General features: G+C 38.1%; 1 protein-coding gene across 9 annotated transcripts in view; it reads left to right on the forward strand.

Annotated features, from left to right (window-relative positions):
* S1PR1 (sphingosine-1-phosphate receptor 1) overlaps positions 1–16,416 on the forward strand; it is a 57,430-nt gene that overhangs the window by 28,474 nt on the left and 12,540 nt on the right. For 4 of the 9 annotated variants that reach the window (XR_011337842.1, XR_011337843.1, XM_069862214.1 and 1 more), the window contains exons 4-7: positions 8,196–8,287; positions 12,658–12,840; positions 13,364–13,423; positions 15,649–15,750. Coding sequence is in view for 5 of the 9 variants with exons in the window: in XM_069862214.1 (XP_069718315.1) it covers positions 8,196–8,287; positions 12,658–12,840; positions 13,364–13,423; positions 15,649–15,744 (431 nt within the window). In the remaining 4 variants the exon portion in view is untranslated. Of the gene's footprint in view, positions 1–8,195; positions 8,288–8,450; positions 8,491–12,657; positions 12,841–13,363; positions 13,424–15,648; positions 15,751–16,416 lie in introns of those variants that run through there. The other 5 variants (XR_011337844.1, XR_011337845.1, XM_069862216.1 and 2 more) reach the window with 3 other exon arrangements.

The following is a 16,416-nucleotide window of genomic DNA, read 5'->3' on the forward strand; positions in this document are numbered from 1 at the left end:
TCTGTACTCTAGTGCTGAGAGACAGAGAATTCTAAACATGTGTCTTTGTTCAACAGCCTGCATACATATTTTCCTTTAAAGAGTTATGGGATAAACTTTTCCTAAGGGAAAAGAGAGAAAAAAAATTCTTAATGAGATGTTTATGTGTAATAACTGGTTCTTTTTGTTGTAACAGCTGAAATCAACTAGGATTCTTGTAATATCAAGGCTGTAGTTTGAATTTTTGTGGTCTCATACATTGTCATTTTGTGGAATGATCCTCTCCAATACGTAAAGACAGAGGCCAGACTACTTAACAGAACTCATTCCAAGATACATACATTGAGTCAGATATTCCCTTGATAGCTGCAACATTCCTGTATAGGCATTTGTCTGCTGGCAGATGAAAGCAATGTGGCAAGCTGCTTTGACATCATGAATAGTCATTATATGTGCTCACTGGTAATTGGTCTGTTCCTAGCAAAATGACCCTTTCCGTATGCAGTGTCTTTAATGACCTTGATTTTGGCATTGTGGCTACCCATCATCTCAGTGAGCTTTTCATACACGCATGCACATGATTACTTGTCCCTCCATCTAAAAATGCTGGGAAGAATGAGGGCCTTCAGCCAGCTTTTGCCTGAAGTTGGCAAGAGAAGTAATGTGGTGGTTGTTCTGGGTTCAGATCTCGCTGAGACTCAGTACCATTTTACTAAGAGTAATATTTTTACTTATCGTTTTATTGTTAGCAGTGTGGCTTATGCCTACATGAACTACTCATATTTGTGTCTGAAATTCCTTCATGTATTAAGATATGATTTTGTTAAACACAGAGAAATGCTCTTCAAAATAAATAGTTATTAGAACCATAGATTCATTAAGGTTGGAAAAGACCTCTAAGACCATACAGTCCAAATGTCAGCCCAACACCACCCTGCCTACTAAACCGCGTCCCAAAGTGCCACGTCTACACATTTCTTGAACACCTCCAGGGATGGTGGCTACAATACTTCCCTGGGCAGCCTGTTCCAATGCTTCACCATTCTTTCAGTAAAGAAAGTTTTCCTAATATCCAGTCTAAACCTCCCATATTCATTAATAACTTAGTTTAATAGTCGTCATGTATGATTTGAAGAGAGTGCCATGAAGTAAAAGGCATTGTTTAGTCTGGTAATTGAAGCCATGTGACTATGTTCTTGCAAAAAAAGTTGTGTCTTACCTAATCGAAAGTGAGAGAAGAAATCTAGTCAACTTGTACAATATTCTTGTCTTTTGCATCTTTCAACACAGACCAGTTTGATCATCATCTTTTCTTCCTCCATTTCCTACCAGTTCCTAAAAGTATGAGTGAGAGTTCAGTAAACCAAATACAGTTTTTGTGTAGGTGGCATGAGTTTCTAGTACATCCTTTCCTAGATGACATATTCTGCCTTTATCCTACTGAAAAAATCACTTCAAATCTATGTTTATATTGTCAAATTATGAACAGCTGGCAATTCAAACATTTGTGTTACAATTCCATAAAATGTTTGTCTTGAATTTTTGTGTTGGTAGAAGTAACTTGTGAATGTGTATGCATAAGATGCACTAAAGATTTAATAAGTAAAAACAAGTAACTGATTTTCCAAGAAGTGCGTCTTTTTCACATTGTCTGTAAAATTCTTTCTGTGCAGATGAAGAGGTGTCCTCATGAAGAGGGCTTGTTGTTGTCAGAAACACAGTTCAGAGAGGTGTTTTCATGGGTGGAAGGTGGTTGCAGTTGGTGAGGATGTTGGTTGCACCACACCCTGTTGATCAGATCAGATAGTGATTAAAGACGTATGCAAAATAAAAAAACCCGACTACACATATTTATGTTAAGAAGACTTCATAATGAGCAGTATATTATTTAAGAATAAGGAATTGCCATAGGATAGTCATTTTGATGCAGTTGTAAGACTGGGAACAACTCTGGACTTGCATAAATGTCTATCCTAATTTGTTACCTTTTGCCCTTTTTCTCTTTTTTTTCTTCTTCCCCCCCCCCCCCCGCCTTTTTAACCTTCAAGGGCTTAATGGGTAATTCTAAGTGTAAAAATAAGCCCTCAGACTTCTTTGTTTCATGATTTATTGCAGTACATGGTTCATGCTTTTTCTGTTAGCAAGTTGGTCGTTTTTGCTAAGAATGTAGATAAATCTTTTTGCTTAGCTTACTTAAAGCAAATGCACACATTCGTGTATCCACATGAGAGTGCCTAGAGGTCCCAATGTGAACACAAGGAATCTTGGGAAAAAGGCAATGCTGAAATACATTACAAAGGAAATTTCTTGTCCGAAATAACAGTGTCGCAACAATTAATGTACATGGTTTGGGGAAAAGGCATCATTTATCTGTTTTGCATATGTTGAATTTAAGCACTATATTCTTAGCAATTGTAAAATCAGTATTGCTTTATTGTCAATAGTCAGGTTGCTGGTACTCATACCAGTTGGAATCATCCCCTCTGATATGGCAGTCCAAAAAGTATCCCAGATCAAGAAACTCATCATCAAGAAATCATCATCATTACGGGGTTATGGCATGGGGGACAAATTATTTAGAATCTGTGTATTCTCTGTAATAATTTTGAAGTGCTAGTTTTAAAGGTACCTATTCTAACAGCCTTTAAGCACTTAGCTGAGTTGCTGATACTTCTGATAACATTTTCACAACATAGCATGTGGTGGCAATATTGACTTAAGGTACAGTGGCATGGATTCTGTACCATGTTGCTTTTGCAATTTTCATTGCCTAGTTGTTTGTGAGCAGCTGCAGAATGGACTATTAGATATAAAAATGTATTTTCAGCCATTTTTAAACCTGCGTTTTTTTTAGAGTATGATTCTACATGCTTAAAACTTAGTGGACATATGGGACACACTCAGCCTACAGCTTTGATTTAGCAAGCTTTGCTAAAATCAAATCTTGTATGATCTCTATGAGTAGTACCATTTACTCAAAGAGGGGTTCTTAGCATGCCTATCAGAGCAAGTGTGGACCTTTCCAACCTGTGTAACCTCCTTGAATAAAGATACAGTTATTGCAGTTGACCTCTTGTGAAAAGTGGATCCATTTGTGTTTTTATTCTGTGGCCTGAATAGAAGATGTAACAGAATAGGCACTGTTCGCTGGACGTGGGAATTCTCCCTTGCTCTGACTCATGTAGAACAGCAGGGAGGGGGGAGGAAAATGGGCTCCACAAACCCAGCATCCAGTTTTGTCACTTAAAAAACCTTTTTGATCTGAACTTTGTACATTTAATATTCCAGAGGGTATGTAGAAGTTTGATAAAAGTTCCTAGTAGTGCTAGAGAAAGATAAGGCTCACTATTGTACTAAATAGTGTTGTGGTGCCAAGACAGTATATTTATGCTTTTTTGTTGCAAGACTGAAAGTGCCCAACAAACTATGTTGAATTCAATATTATACTAAGTAAAGAAAAAATACCCAATCCTTCTCTAGGTTGCCATAAAAAATGCTTTAAGCTTAATATGCAACTAATTGCCACCAGCCCACTGGCAGGGCGTGTTGCTTCACGGCATCTGGGAGCAATACAGTGTGGTGAAATTACTGATGTGGTGAAGGCCAAGATTATTTGTGTAGCATAGGAAAAATACTATTTTTTCCCCTGTTATAATCAACCATTACTATGCCAATATATTTTCTAATGTGTCTTGCAGAATTTCATGATAGTTTTTCAAAGCTGGATGAAAACTTCTGTTCCATCATTGTAGTCAATCAAGTTTTAGCATGAATAAAAGAAGCATCGTTGCCAATTTTTCCTTCAAGCCTGTGAAGTCAGAGTCGCGAGGAGAAGGACAAAGCCTCAATAAGCCTTGGGAGCTAATGGGGAATGGCAAATTCTTTGTTTATTGCACCTGGCAGTTTCTCAAAATCTGTTTCACAGGGACCAAACCACTCATTTCCTCGAGGAGATAAGGAGGATGCTTTTTCTTCTTGAGTCAGAAAGCTCTGTAACTTTGTAAATAAGGTCATACAAATGTATTTTTTTTACAGACCACAAATGCCACTTTCCAGAGGGTTTGCAGCTAGCACATTGCAAACTTTTAACTTGGAAGACCTGAACTTCAGGATTAGTTGAACTGATTAAGTTGGAAAAGGACTATAGACTTTCAGGCTGCCTGTTATCATAACAGCTAAGGCATGAATTCTGCCTGAATTGCCTGAAATTGGATTTTTAAGCATACTAAACAGGTATTAAGTTAAAGATAAATGCTTCCCGCCCCATCTTTTCTAGAGCATTCTGGTGTTTTTGAGACCTGTGGCACAAACTCTGGGGAACCTGCCTCTGTCAGGGCTTTCTGAGAGCGGAAATAGAAGGAAATGTGCCACCCTTCCAGCTGTTTCAAGGCAATGAGTCAGGATCCTTTTACGCAAGTTTCTCACTATGTAATTTTTTTATTTCTACTGCTGATGTGATCATTTCATGTATTTCATTTGATATGTATAGTCACAAGTGTTGGTCTGTCAGATAAGGCCGTGGAGCTAACCAGACCTTCATTTTCTTGCCCATCACGTTTTAATTCCCAATTCTTAGGAAACAATCCAGCAGATATAAATGTGAATGAAATAATTCTGTATCATCTCCAGCTTTAAGTCAGTCTTTCTCAGATCTGGACAATGCAGAGCAACTGTGTTAATCTTCTATCAAGCAGATGGAAAGAGTGCTTTAGAACAGAATCCATTGATTGATTGTTGAAATTTAGACATTCTATGTTTCAGGAAATTCCAGCATTTTGAATTCATGTTTCCACCATGCATTGAAATAAGATTTTAGCACAGTCAGGCTGTGCAATTGTTTTCATATTGATTGTATTTATATTGTAGTTTAATAGAAAAGTCAAAACACACTAATTTTCATCTATTAGCCTGTAACTAAAAACAAAGCAATGAAGTTGAAATGAAGGGTTCTAAATTTACCAAAAGTAAATATATGGATTTAATGAAAATTAAATACTTTAATTATATTCCCTTAAAAAATAAAAGTGTTAAGAAAAAGCTGGTTTCATTAAAATATTGCAACTTAAAATATTGTTTCTCTGTTGTCTGGGAAAATGTTTACTTTCTTGGCAATTTTGAATTTAGCTTTCTCTGTGGACATTGCTCTAATCACAGGAATGCTATTATATTGATTTTAGTAAGAGCAGCTTGGATGACTTTTAAGACAAAACACAACTATCCTGAAATTTTTCGTTGGGAAATCTAACAAAAGACTTCCCAGTGAATGCAATGGGACTATGGAACAGACTTTGAAGTCTCCTATGAGCAGTATGCTAGAAGCAAACATCTTAAAAGTATATTGTAGGGGAAAAAATGAAGCTTTCTGTGGAAACGGATAAGTTTAATGAGCCCTTTCATCATTTATGTCTGTGGTTGAGTTTTGTTTTATTTCAACCTGAAATAAAAAAGCTTTATTCTTCAAGGGCAGTAACGGCATGTTTTTTGTAACTCGTTAGCTTTCAACAATAGATTATAATATTTTGGTTCACCATTGTGTTACAATTGCTGGTGTTTTTCTGACTTCTTTGGCATAATGATTTATTAGTGTTGACACTCCAGGGTTGTTCATCAATAGAATTCAAAAGCTCAGGTTTTGTTCCTTCTGGCAGATTACATGCAAATTATGCAAATCACTGTAGTGCAGGTTATAACCTAATTATGTTATACATTTGGAACAATGATAATTTCTGTAGGGGAAAGCTGTCTAGCATTTTAGTTGCTAATGTATTTTTTCTCCTTTTTGTGTTAAATTGTCATGGTTTTAGCCCTGGCCTGGCTAAATTTTGGCAGCTAACCATGCAGTTGGGCTCCCAAATTCCTTCTTCCCCTCCTTCCCTTCCCCAGGAGAGGGAAATAATTTCAGCTTTAATGAAATAATAATAATGATAATGATAATGATGATAATGACGATGATGATGATAATAACGTCATAAAATATATACAAATATATGAGATTGTGCCCCCACCCCTTTATCACTATACCTCAGCACAAATACCGTAAAGCAAACATGAGGGAATGGGTCCACGGCTAGGAGGTAGCTGAGCTCAGGAATTGGATTCAGGGATACACAGATGAGGCACTAAGAGCAATCAGACAGACAAGGTCTTCACTGGACATTATCCATTGCAGAAGAGAGTGAGATCCTTGTGGTCTCTCAAGTTTATACCGATTATGACATGTATGGGATGAAATACTCTGTTGGTCATTTTAGGGTCACCTGCCCTATTTGCCCCTCCTCACAGATGTGGTGCCCTTCTTCCAGCTTGAAGGTGGCCTTGGTTAAGTATAAGCATTGGCTTTTTTGCACACCAATGCCCTGTGTTATCACTTTTGGAGAATACCACTATCTAAATATATGCATTTAGCTTTCAGAGAATGAAGTTACTTACAGCAGCTGAGTTAGTCACAAAACTGACTCTAATTTAGCTCAAACCACAACATGTATAAAAGAAATCACGTTAAAAAGTGATAGTATGCGGGCAAGTTTTGCTGCTGTGCACCTTATCTGCTTCTGCTGCTAAAATATATGAATGCAACATAGCAGTCACATCACCTATATTTACGTAGGCAGTGGCTTTTCTAATGCAAACCTGATTTTTTTCAGGGCTTTAATAATCTGTTTACAATAGTTAGCAATAAACTGTAACTTCACATACAGAATTTCATAGGACACTAGAAAAAAAAATTGTTTTGTCCAGGTAAATCTAACATGCAAACTGACGATACTTTATAATGTTATAGCTTATATTTTCATATGCCAATTTATAGTCTACTTATGAGTTACATGCTTTATTTATTTTAAAAATGCGTTTTAGGGATAAGTGGTCAGTACATTTTTCTACAGCATTTTCATTTAGCTTTCAGTTCAACTGAAATTCTTCTTTTTAATGTATTCACATCTCAGTAGCATTTTGAAGTGCTTTTTGTGTGTCTGTATTCCAGATTCAAGTCAAGGCAGCTCAACATAGTTCTCTGCTGACCTCAAGATGGTGTCAATTCTAACTGTGGAATGAGGACAATTTCAGTCCAGAAATAACTCCTTTGACATCAAATGGCTGGAATTGCCAATGACTTCTTATTTCTGAAAAAATAACAGTATAACTTTTAGCTTAATTCCTTTATTTTTTGCTGTAGATATTTGTATGTACGTATATAGATAAGTACACGCATATACATTATATTGGATAGCATAAATACTCAATTAACAACTGTGGCTGAACTTGTGTGTTCACACTCCTTGAGACGGAGTTACAGATTGAAATACAGATCAAGTCAACCAAGACAAAGATATACTGAAGAAATTAGTCTGATTCATAGTCCATGGAATCTACAGTGTAAGGAGACCACTACTAGCCTGACCACAGTTAGTGTCCGTGTTCTGCACAGAATTAGGACTGAACTATCAAAGATGAGTCAGGGTTGAGGGGTGGTGTCAGGCCAGTACTGGGAGCTGTTCCTTATCCTATCTGAGGTTGGAAGGAAGACATCTGATTTCAGGACTGTCAGTGTTTAATTTATACACATGCATGTGCACTTAAGTCTTATTTAAAAAAAACCCAAACAAACAACAACATATTGCATATGTGCCGTTTAACTTTATTTGCACATAAACAGGAGATGGGAAATCTACCTACATTTTTAAGCGTCTTGTTTCTCGTTAGATACTGCTCACTTAATTGTAGTTTTTATACTGAGTTTTATGTAACATCATGTAGTGATCTTATAGATATATAAGCAGTGCTGCACAGTTCATTTGAGCTACGTGTCCTTGTGTTGTATTGCTCACACCTTATTAGTCTTCTGCAAATGTTCCACTTTTCTTTAGCTTTGGCAAGCTGCTCAGAACACCATTTCCTTCTTTTCATTCTAGTGAAGTCCAATTGTTCTTTGCTTATACTACGTTAGCGTTTCCCAGAATTTAGCCTGGAGTTTTTATACACTGGGGAGTTTCCAGTGTGTTTAGATTATAAAATGATTTCCTAGTATGACTGTGATGGAACTGCACTTTCAGATAATACTGTCAAACTGGATTTCAGTGCTATTTTTCTATGTTTCTTTGCAGTACTTTGCTATACAGAAATGATGTGTACAATCTTCGTCTGCTGAAATTTTTCAAGTCATCCTCACAAATGGTTAGGATTGTCCCAAAACTTTTTCTTGTTCTGTTTCTCGTTAGGTTTGTGTAGATCAATTGGTGTAAGCAACTTTCTTATCAGTCATCTTGAGCAACTAAAGGAAGACTGTGTGATTACTCCACACGTTAATCAGGTGAGTGGATAAATACTTTTAAAGTATCTGGGTTTGAGTTTTTGCTTTGGGGTTATTTTTGTTGGTTTTTTTTTGTCGTTGTTAATAATCACCTCTCCACCCCTGTGCTTGAATGGCTACGCCCAAACTAGCCGTAGTCATACAATTTCTTCTCCATTTCTAGATACATATTGAAAACCATCCAGGAAGATGATCTGAAGAGGGTAGGGGGAGTCCTTCTTCCTTTCTTTTCCCCAGTTTCTCTCAGGCTACTTGTTTGTGTCTGGTTTTCAGGCACAAACAAATGGTCCATGTGCCAGTTTTTGATGCTAGAACAGTTTAGAAGCAGAATTCAAGGAGCGTGAACATCTAGCATACCCTAGAGTGAACAAGGTTTTGGAGACCCTGTGTTCAAATACTACATATAACTCCCTAAGCAGCCCTGAAAGCCTCAGATGATTATACTCATATCCATGCAAGTGTGCCATTCTCCTTGCTCCCGCCTTATTTCATATTTCAAGGTCACATAAAATTCAGTGAAATTCTCATTTATGAAGGTACAGCACGAGCCCTGGCAAATATTTTTGCTGCCCTAAGCAGATGAACAGCGCCCACCCACATACCAGCAGCCTTCCTGAACCATACAGCTATTCCCTTGTTGCAGTTTTCTGCCCACAGCTGTGCTGGAAGTTCATGCTCCCATTCCTACCACCTCCTGCCAGTGAAAGTGTGCTTATGCTCAAAGAGGACCGGGAGCTGGAATGGATGAAGTGCATGCACATGCTTTTCCCCTTTGTACAGATGGGGAGGATTTCTGGCAGCTCTTTGTGGTTTAATGTCATAAACAGCTACAAAAGGGTTGCTTGGAGCGTGACTGGCAGAACCTAACATCTCTGACTTTTACTTTCCACTAGACTAAAGGTTACTTTAGGACAATTAAAATTAACATTAAAATAACCTAAACCGATATAAAATATTTACTATAAAATATTGAATTTCAGTTATTCAAAAGAAGCCATTGAAGTATGTCTAAAGATGGGCAGGTTGATGACTGTTTAAGAATCAGTCAGTTTGCCAAGGTTCAATTGTGTCTCCTTTTCAGAAATATACATCTTCCAAATCTTACTGGAGTTTGGCCAAAGTCATTATGGCCTGTTAAGTGCCTTCCACTGTCCTACTAAATCACTGCAAGGAAAAAAGTGTAATCTTGGCTTTGTTTTGAATTTTCCTCTTGCCCCCAGTGTCAAAATGTTACCAGTCTTACTGTGTCAGTAGTGTTAATGGAGAAAGGTTGTTTCTTGATGCTATTTGACAGCATCTCTCTATCTGCGGCTGAAAAAGAGGACACAAAAAGTTGATATGGCAGTGATACTGGAGGGAGGGTGCCTCTGCTGTATTCAGATAGTCATTTCTTTAAGGTGCTGCGCAGCATTGTTCCCAGTTACAGACAAAAAACCAACAATGAAACACCCGTGCCACTGCAAACGGCTCCACTTTGAACAGTTTTGTAATAGCTTCACCTGAACTGTTCCTCTATAGATAAAGTATTTTCTAGGCTTATATTTCAGTTTTATAAAGAGAAACAAACATAAGGCTGTGCATTCCCATTGAGAAACTGAAAGCCAGATGCAGGGAGACATGACCAGGTGAAAAGAACCCACAGCAGTGTGGAAGTAGTAAGACTTTTGTATACCATCATCCGTGATGTGACTTTCTAGGTCTGTGCATCAGGATTGTTACTAGGCTCAACTTTTCCCCACTGTGCTATGATGCCATAAAAAACAGCGCTTCCTTAGAGATCCCCTGTGGCTGGTGAAGTAGGAGTGAGGAGTTCTGTAAGGCAAACTGTTTTATTAAACAAATGCCAGTTTTTACACACAAATCACTCCGCCAGAAAAGATCAAGATCTTCCTCTACCAGCACATGACAGACAGCCCTCGCCTGAGAAAGTTTGGGGACTAAAATAGCAAGGGTGGGGCAAGCCAGGAAGCAGGAATTATTATTTTGAGGGGAAGCACATGCTGGCCACTCACCCCATGCCTCTTGTCACTCAGGATGCCTGTCCCTTGCGTTCAGATGCTGGCAGAACTTTCCAGAAAGTTTTCACACACACACACACACACACACACACACACACACACACACAGAAATTCAATTCAGAAGTGCTTATTTTATTTTATGTATTTGATTATTTTAGCATATATTTAAAGAGAAAAATATTTGCTGCTACCAACACAAAACTGCATGTGCCAAAATTCAATTTTGGGTGTCTCCTGATTTAGTGAAAGGCACAAAGTATTATCTTTGCTGGTGGGAAGTATTTGTTGCTGTGTATTTTGCTTGTGAAACAGCCAGGTGGCATTTCAGCATACTGGTTTTGCTTCCAATATTTCTGGTGCAACCTGGAGCTGCACTGCCTAGAAATCTTATTAGGCCAGCAGGTGAATGCTGCTTGCAGTTGTATTACTAATAAATGCCTAGTAAGTCACCTGATGCCACCTGATTTGTCAGCCTTTGATGCTACATACATCATTCTTCATTTATTATTTTCTAGGCTATGTTATTTGTTACACTTAGTGTAAAGAATGCCTACTAAAATTGCTTATTAGTATTGTAATAATTGAGTAATACACCCTGCTCGCTCTTTCTTTCCCCCCACCCCCTCCCTAGTTTTGCTTAGAAACAATGAGAATATTTTCTACTGAGCTCAGGTGCAAGCAAGGGAATAACTGGATGACCTACACACTGGTCTTACCCATATAAACATGAAATACAAAGGCTACTCAAAGGTCAAGAAACATCAAAGGTTGAAGACATGGATGTGTCTGCTGCTTGAACCTTGTTCCTGAGTCTACCTTGTAATTTAGATCATAGCAGCTTTAGGCTGACTCAGCCCAGCCTTGGAAGGGCACAGTTTTTTTCTTAGTGCATATTGAATGACTGCCAGCCTATTGTTCCCAGCTATTGTTGTCTGCAAAGACAACATGTACTAAAGATGAGAAACAGGAAATGTTCATTTGTCCTCTTTGTGGCAGAAGAAATTTTCCAGATTCCATGTGTTGAGGTAATTGTTAAGGAGATTTTTTTCCATCAAAATGCGCAAGAGTTAGATCACTGGAACAACGGTGACAGCCAGTCAGAAAAAGTACATCACATGATTATGTATTTTATAAAAGAAAACACTGCCCGCTTTCATCGGGGTGCAGTGGATGGTAAGCTTTGTACAGCGTATAACCTGTGAAATACTGTTTAAATAACATAAGAAGGAATATTACAGAAGTTCTCTTTCGGCTTGTGCTACATGCCGGAATGTGTGGCTCTTCTGAGACCCTTACTTTTCACTAACTTCTGTTTCCTTTTGCTTCTAACAACTGTGTCTTTGTAGCTTGTTACTTTTCCTCATTTAACTGGTTCTTGGCAATTTGTGATCTTCCTTCCTACAAAGGGTCTCCTTCACACTTCATTCCACAGCGTGATTGCTTCCCTGCATAAGCTGTTGGTGATACAACACACAAAATACAGGATTTTCCATGTATAATCTATGCCAACAGGCTTTGCTCCCAAGGTCAGGCCCTCAGCCTAAACCAATTGTTATGCTTGGTCTCCTGCAAACCCAGTCCCTGCCCAGCCCCCTCCCCTTGCCTAATCATTAGTGAAGAAACAGAAAAAACAGTAGATTTGGGGAAGAGAAGGTAATCTCAAATTGCCAATAAATAGACCTGATGCTGATTTTCGCTATGCATTTGCTTATATTTCTCTACCACGGAGCAGAACAAGAGTGAGAATCCAAATGCAGACAGGGCAAAGAAATGTTCCCAACTTCTGGGGGAAGCATAAAATATGTAGTAAACTATTGTACCAATTAAAATGGCAAAATGCTTGTGGATTAATATCCTTCACGTCTTCTAAACCTGATAGCTTAAATCTATCTCCCAGAAGCAGTGATTTAGCCTAGAGAGGAGGCTGAGGGGAGACCTTATCACTGTCTACAACTACCTGAAAGGAGGTTGTAGAGAGGTGGATGCTGGTCTCTCTGCCCAAGCGATAGGTGATGGGATGAGAGGGAAGGGCCTCAAGCTGCACCAGGGGAGGTTCAGATTGGACATTGAGAAAAACTTCTTCACTGAAAGGGTTATCAAGCACTGGAACAGGCTGCCCAGGGAGGTGATTGAGTCACCATCCCTGGAGGTATTTAAAAGACAGGTAGATGAGGTGCTTAGGGTTATGATTTAGTAGTGGACAGGCACGACTGGACTTCATGATCTCAAAGGTCTTTTCCACACTCAGGCTGCATTTTTAAAATGAGAGAAAAATATTTTAATTTATGAATGATTTTTTCTACTAAATGTACTCTTGAGGTTTTTACTAAAAATTCATTTTTATTATCTAAGGTTGAATATCATCCCTTCCAAAGACCTCAGGAGCTGGTGGATTATTGTAGGAGCAGAGATATTGTTTTTGAAGGCTACTCTCCTTTAGCCAAAGGTGAAGCACTCAAGCATCCTAGTATCATTCAGCTGGCGAAGAAATACAGCAGAACTCCAGCACAGATCTGCATACGCTGGAGCATACAGGTAATGGAGGGTGGTAATAAAAACATGTCTCCTGTCTCAGGAAAAACTGCAAATATTTGGGGGTTTGTGCATCAAACCAGAATTTATACAGAAAGCATTTTTGCCTCCGGTATGTTATCACGTGAAACAACTGTGCTATACTAGAAATTTGAATGTAGTACAAAAGCATGGCGGTATTTTAAATATGCAATTAATCTGATTGTAGAGACTAAAAAGAACCACCAATAAATGAGAAATTTTCAAACTAAAAGTTACAAGCAGTATGGGGCATCATTCCATTTCTGTCACTCAACACAAAGTACTAAGCAGTGAAACAGTGTATTGACCAAAATAACATAATCTATGTTGGACTTTGATGCAGAGTATATAACAGTAATTAAAGATAGTATATAGAAATGTCAGTGTCGTCTGGAAAATGAAATTAAAACCTCACAAGACATAAGGAATGTCTTGAAATGTTTTGAAGAGAGAATATTTTCTTTGAGACTTAAATTTCAGTGATGAGAAACATTATGTTTTTCAGAATGGGATTGTCACTGTTCCGAAGTCCACAAAAGCTGAAAGGATACAGGAAAACTGCAAGGTAAGATTTGATTAGGCATTCAAGTCTGACTAACATCTGAATTACTGTTTTGAATACTTTTTGCCTGTCCATTTTCCTGTATCAGTTTTATATTGGGATGAGTCAGTTAAAATTGGCAAGTTATAGTGCCATAAAATCACCACCGTGTTGTAGAAAACAATAATGCACAAATGTCAGAAATCAGCTGGACATTTAATCACTGTGTATAAAAAATACATCCATAGAAAGACCTCTAGTAGTTGATTTTTATTGTTAATATTTTTATGTGTAACTTGGCTGATTGTAGAACATTCTAGTGTGGTTCTGGTTAGGTCATTTTTGTGACACACGTATAGGTAAGTGGAAGGAGTTTGTATCCTATGCATAACACTGTATGAAAGCTGTAAAACTCTCCTGGGGATATCCCGGATAGAGACTTTCTAAGGAAATCATGGCCTTGCCAGAGCTGACTACCTTTTTCCTTCTACATGACTTGCAGAGAATGTCCCAGAATGAAAAGGATGGACAAAGAAAACTGGGGAACAAATGAGGATTGGCAGAGTGATTCCCTTCTCCTTCCCCTCCCCTCCCTTTCTTCCTTTTCACACCAAATGCTTTTAATTCATTACTTCATTTTTCTCTCCATTCCTCTAATGTGAAAGTGTGCTTTCTTTGGAAGAGGGAAGGGGAAACCACAACAACATTGTTGTTACTTCCAAAAATATCATAGGGTTATGAACTGTTTAGTGAATCAGGAAGAAACTTTGCAAGAAGATATGAAACTTCTGTCTGCCAGTTAAATCACTGTGTGTGCATGTGTGTGTAGGTATCTCCTGGTGGCTCTGCCTGTTTGTGAACCTCCTGCCTTGACTATTTATTCTGACATGCACACCACCTCCTGTGGTACAAGCACAACTGTTTGTTATTCTGTATTACAAACCACAGCAGAAAACAAAACCAGGTTAAAAACCCTTCCTTATTTTATTTAATGTTTATTACATTTAGTTTTTATTTAATTTTATTTTATTTGCGCCCATGGTATTTTAAATTCAGATGAATTATACTTTTTATAGAGTTTACTCTACAGCCCTGCCAGTTCATTTCACACAACTGAGGAAATGCATTTCAGCAAACCTTAAAACACTTAGAATGGAGAGGAAGGGGGGAGAACTGGCACAGTTATAGGATGTTGTTTATCATACCTCCCTTTAACCTTTCCCCTATGCCTGCATGTTGGCCAGAGTCTCTACCACCTCTATTCCAACTGGCGAAAGCATGGACCTTACTAAGCCATCAATGTATAATGTGATACGATATGATATATTTCTAGTTGTGTGACTGTTCTCTGGTTTAGATTTAAAAACTTTGAGCACTGAGATTTGACTACAAGGGTCATTCCAGCAGACTGTAATTGCTGGGTAATGCAGGATGGGAAGAGAGCTCATTGGGCAGCAGTTCAGGCTCCACAGGATCTTTTTATTGAGTATGGAGGAGCTCTGACAAAGACAACAGACTGATTTAAAGCAACTTCAGTTCTGAAGTGATAATGTCTGGATAAGACACTTGCTAAGAAAACACTGACACCATCATTCATGTTGCAGGTCTTGTCACGGGAGAAGTCGGTGGCTGTAAGAACTTAGGCATGAAAACAGGTGGTTCCTTTCAAGTTTCAGTCAGTGCTGAGGCACTGTAGCCCTGTATCTGCTTCTGTATCAGCTGATCCATAAGTGTCCTGTCTGGGTACACACATTAAAAATAGATATAGTCTTTGGTTTGCTAGCTTTGTGAAAGTCTTGATACGTTCTAATAATTCTTTTTGGCTAAAGTTCTGAGGAAAAGAACTGTACAAACTGAACATTGCGATATAAGCGAAATACTGAGCTTAGGTTTCCAGAGGGGTTGCAGTCAGGGTATTCATATACCTCTGGCAGTAACCATACAGAGTGCTCTCAAAACCAGCGTTGATACTCACATTGTCTTGGACCCTTGCCTGAGGGTAGAGTGCTACAAGACAATCTCAACAGAATCTACAAATAAAAACGTGTCACAAAAAGACCAAAGGATCCAGTAGAGCCTGTCAGCTTAATGGAATATTTGTCTATGACAAACTATAAGAAGAATTTCCAGGAGTCAAAATATGGAAAAGTTCTGCCACACATTTAAATGAATCTTGGTCAGTTTAAGTAACAGAAACACCCCTGATTCTCTCTGTGTTCATGATGTTAACTATGTATGCCTTCTCCTAGGTGTTTGATTTTACAATAGCAGAAGAAGATGTTGAAATTCTGAATGGACTGCATGATGGGAGACATGTTTCCTGGGACCCGAGCCTTATTGTGTGAATGAAGGTTTGAGCTTTTTCCTTTGTCTGTGATCAATGACTCACACCGTGTAATTGAAAGTCAGGGAAGGTTACAATAAGAATATAATCGTAAGATTAATGTCTGCTATTAATGGTAACTGATTTGAAATCTTTAACATTGATAACAGACAGAAGATATTTTTGGGGGAGCACTTTTGTACAGAGATCTTACATTTCCATCTTAGGTCCTGATCTGTAGTTCAGTGAAGCCCATGCATCGTCCCTCCATCAGGCCATTTAATCAACAAGCACAAGGAGATATCCCTTCTTTAAACATTTAACTAAAAATGCTACCTGATAGTGTAAAACACAGGTGTTACAAACAAAATAATTTTTTGAGTACTTTGTTAGAGGGATACAATGGATGAAGAAGAAAAAATGAGTGAAAAAATATTTTAATACCATTAATATTACAGTATTTATACTGTACAATATACTGCAACTCTCCATCAAAAATATGTCACTGTAGTAAGCAATATTTAAGCATCACCAAAAAGTTTTGTGCATATTATTGCATAATAATGGCATTGTCCCAGAGAGTTCTATGCATATTATTTTTTACTAGCCTATAGGTATAACAAAGTAGAGATCTTTCCAGAGAAGTCCATGTACAAATAAACTGTCTGCATGGCTGAGAGTTAAGCTGCAAACT

The sequence above is a fragment of the Phaenicophaeus curvirostris genome, chromosome 8 (assembly GCF_032191515.1).
Source record: "Phaenicophaeus curvirostris isolate KB17595 chromosome 8, BPBGC_Pcur_1.0, whole genome shotgun sequence".
Classification (NCBI taxonomy): Eukaryota; Metazoa; Chordata; class Aves; order Cuculiformes; family Cuculidae; genus Phaenicophaeus; species Phaenicophaeus curvirostris.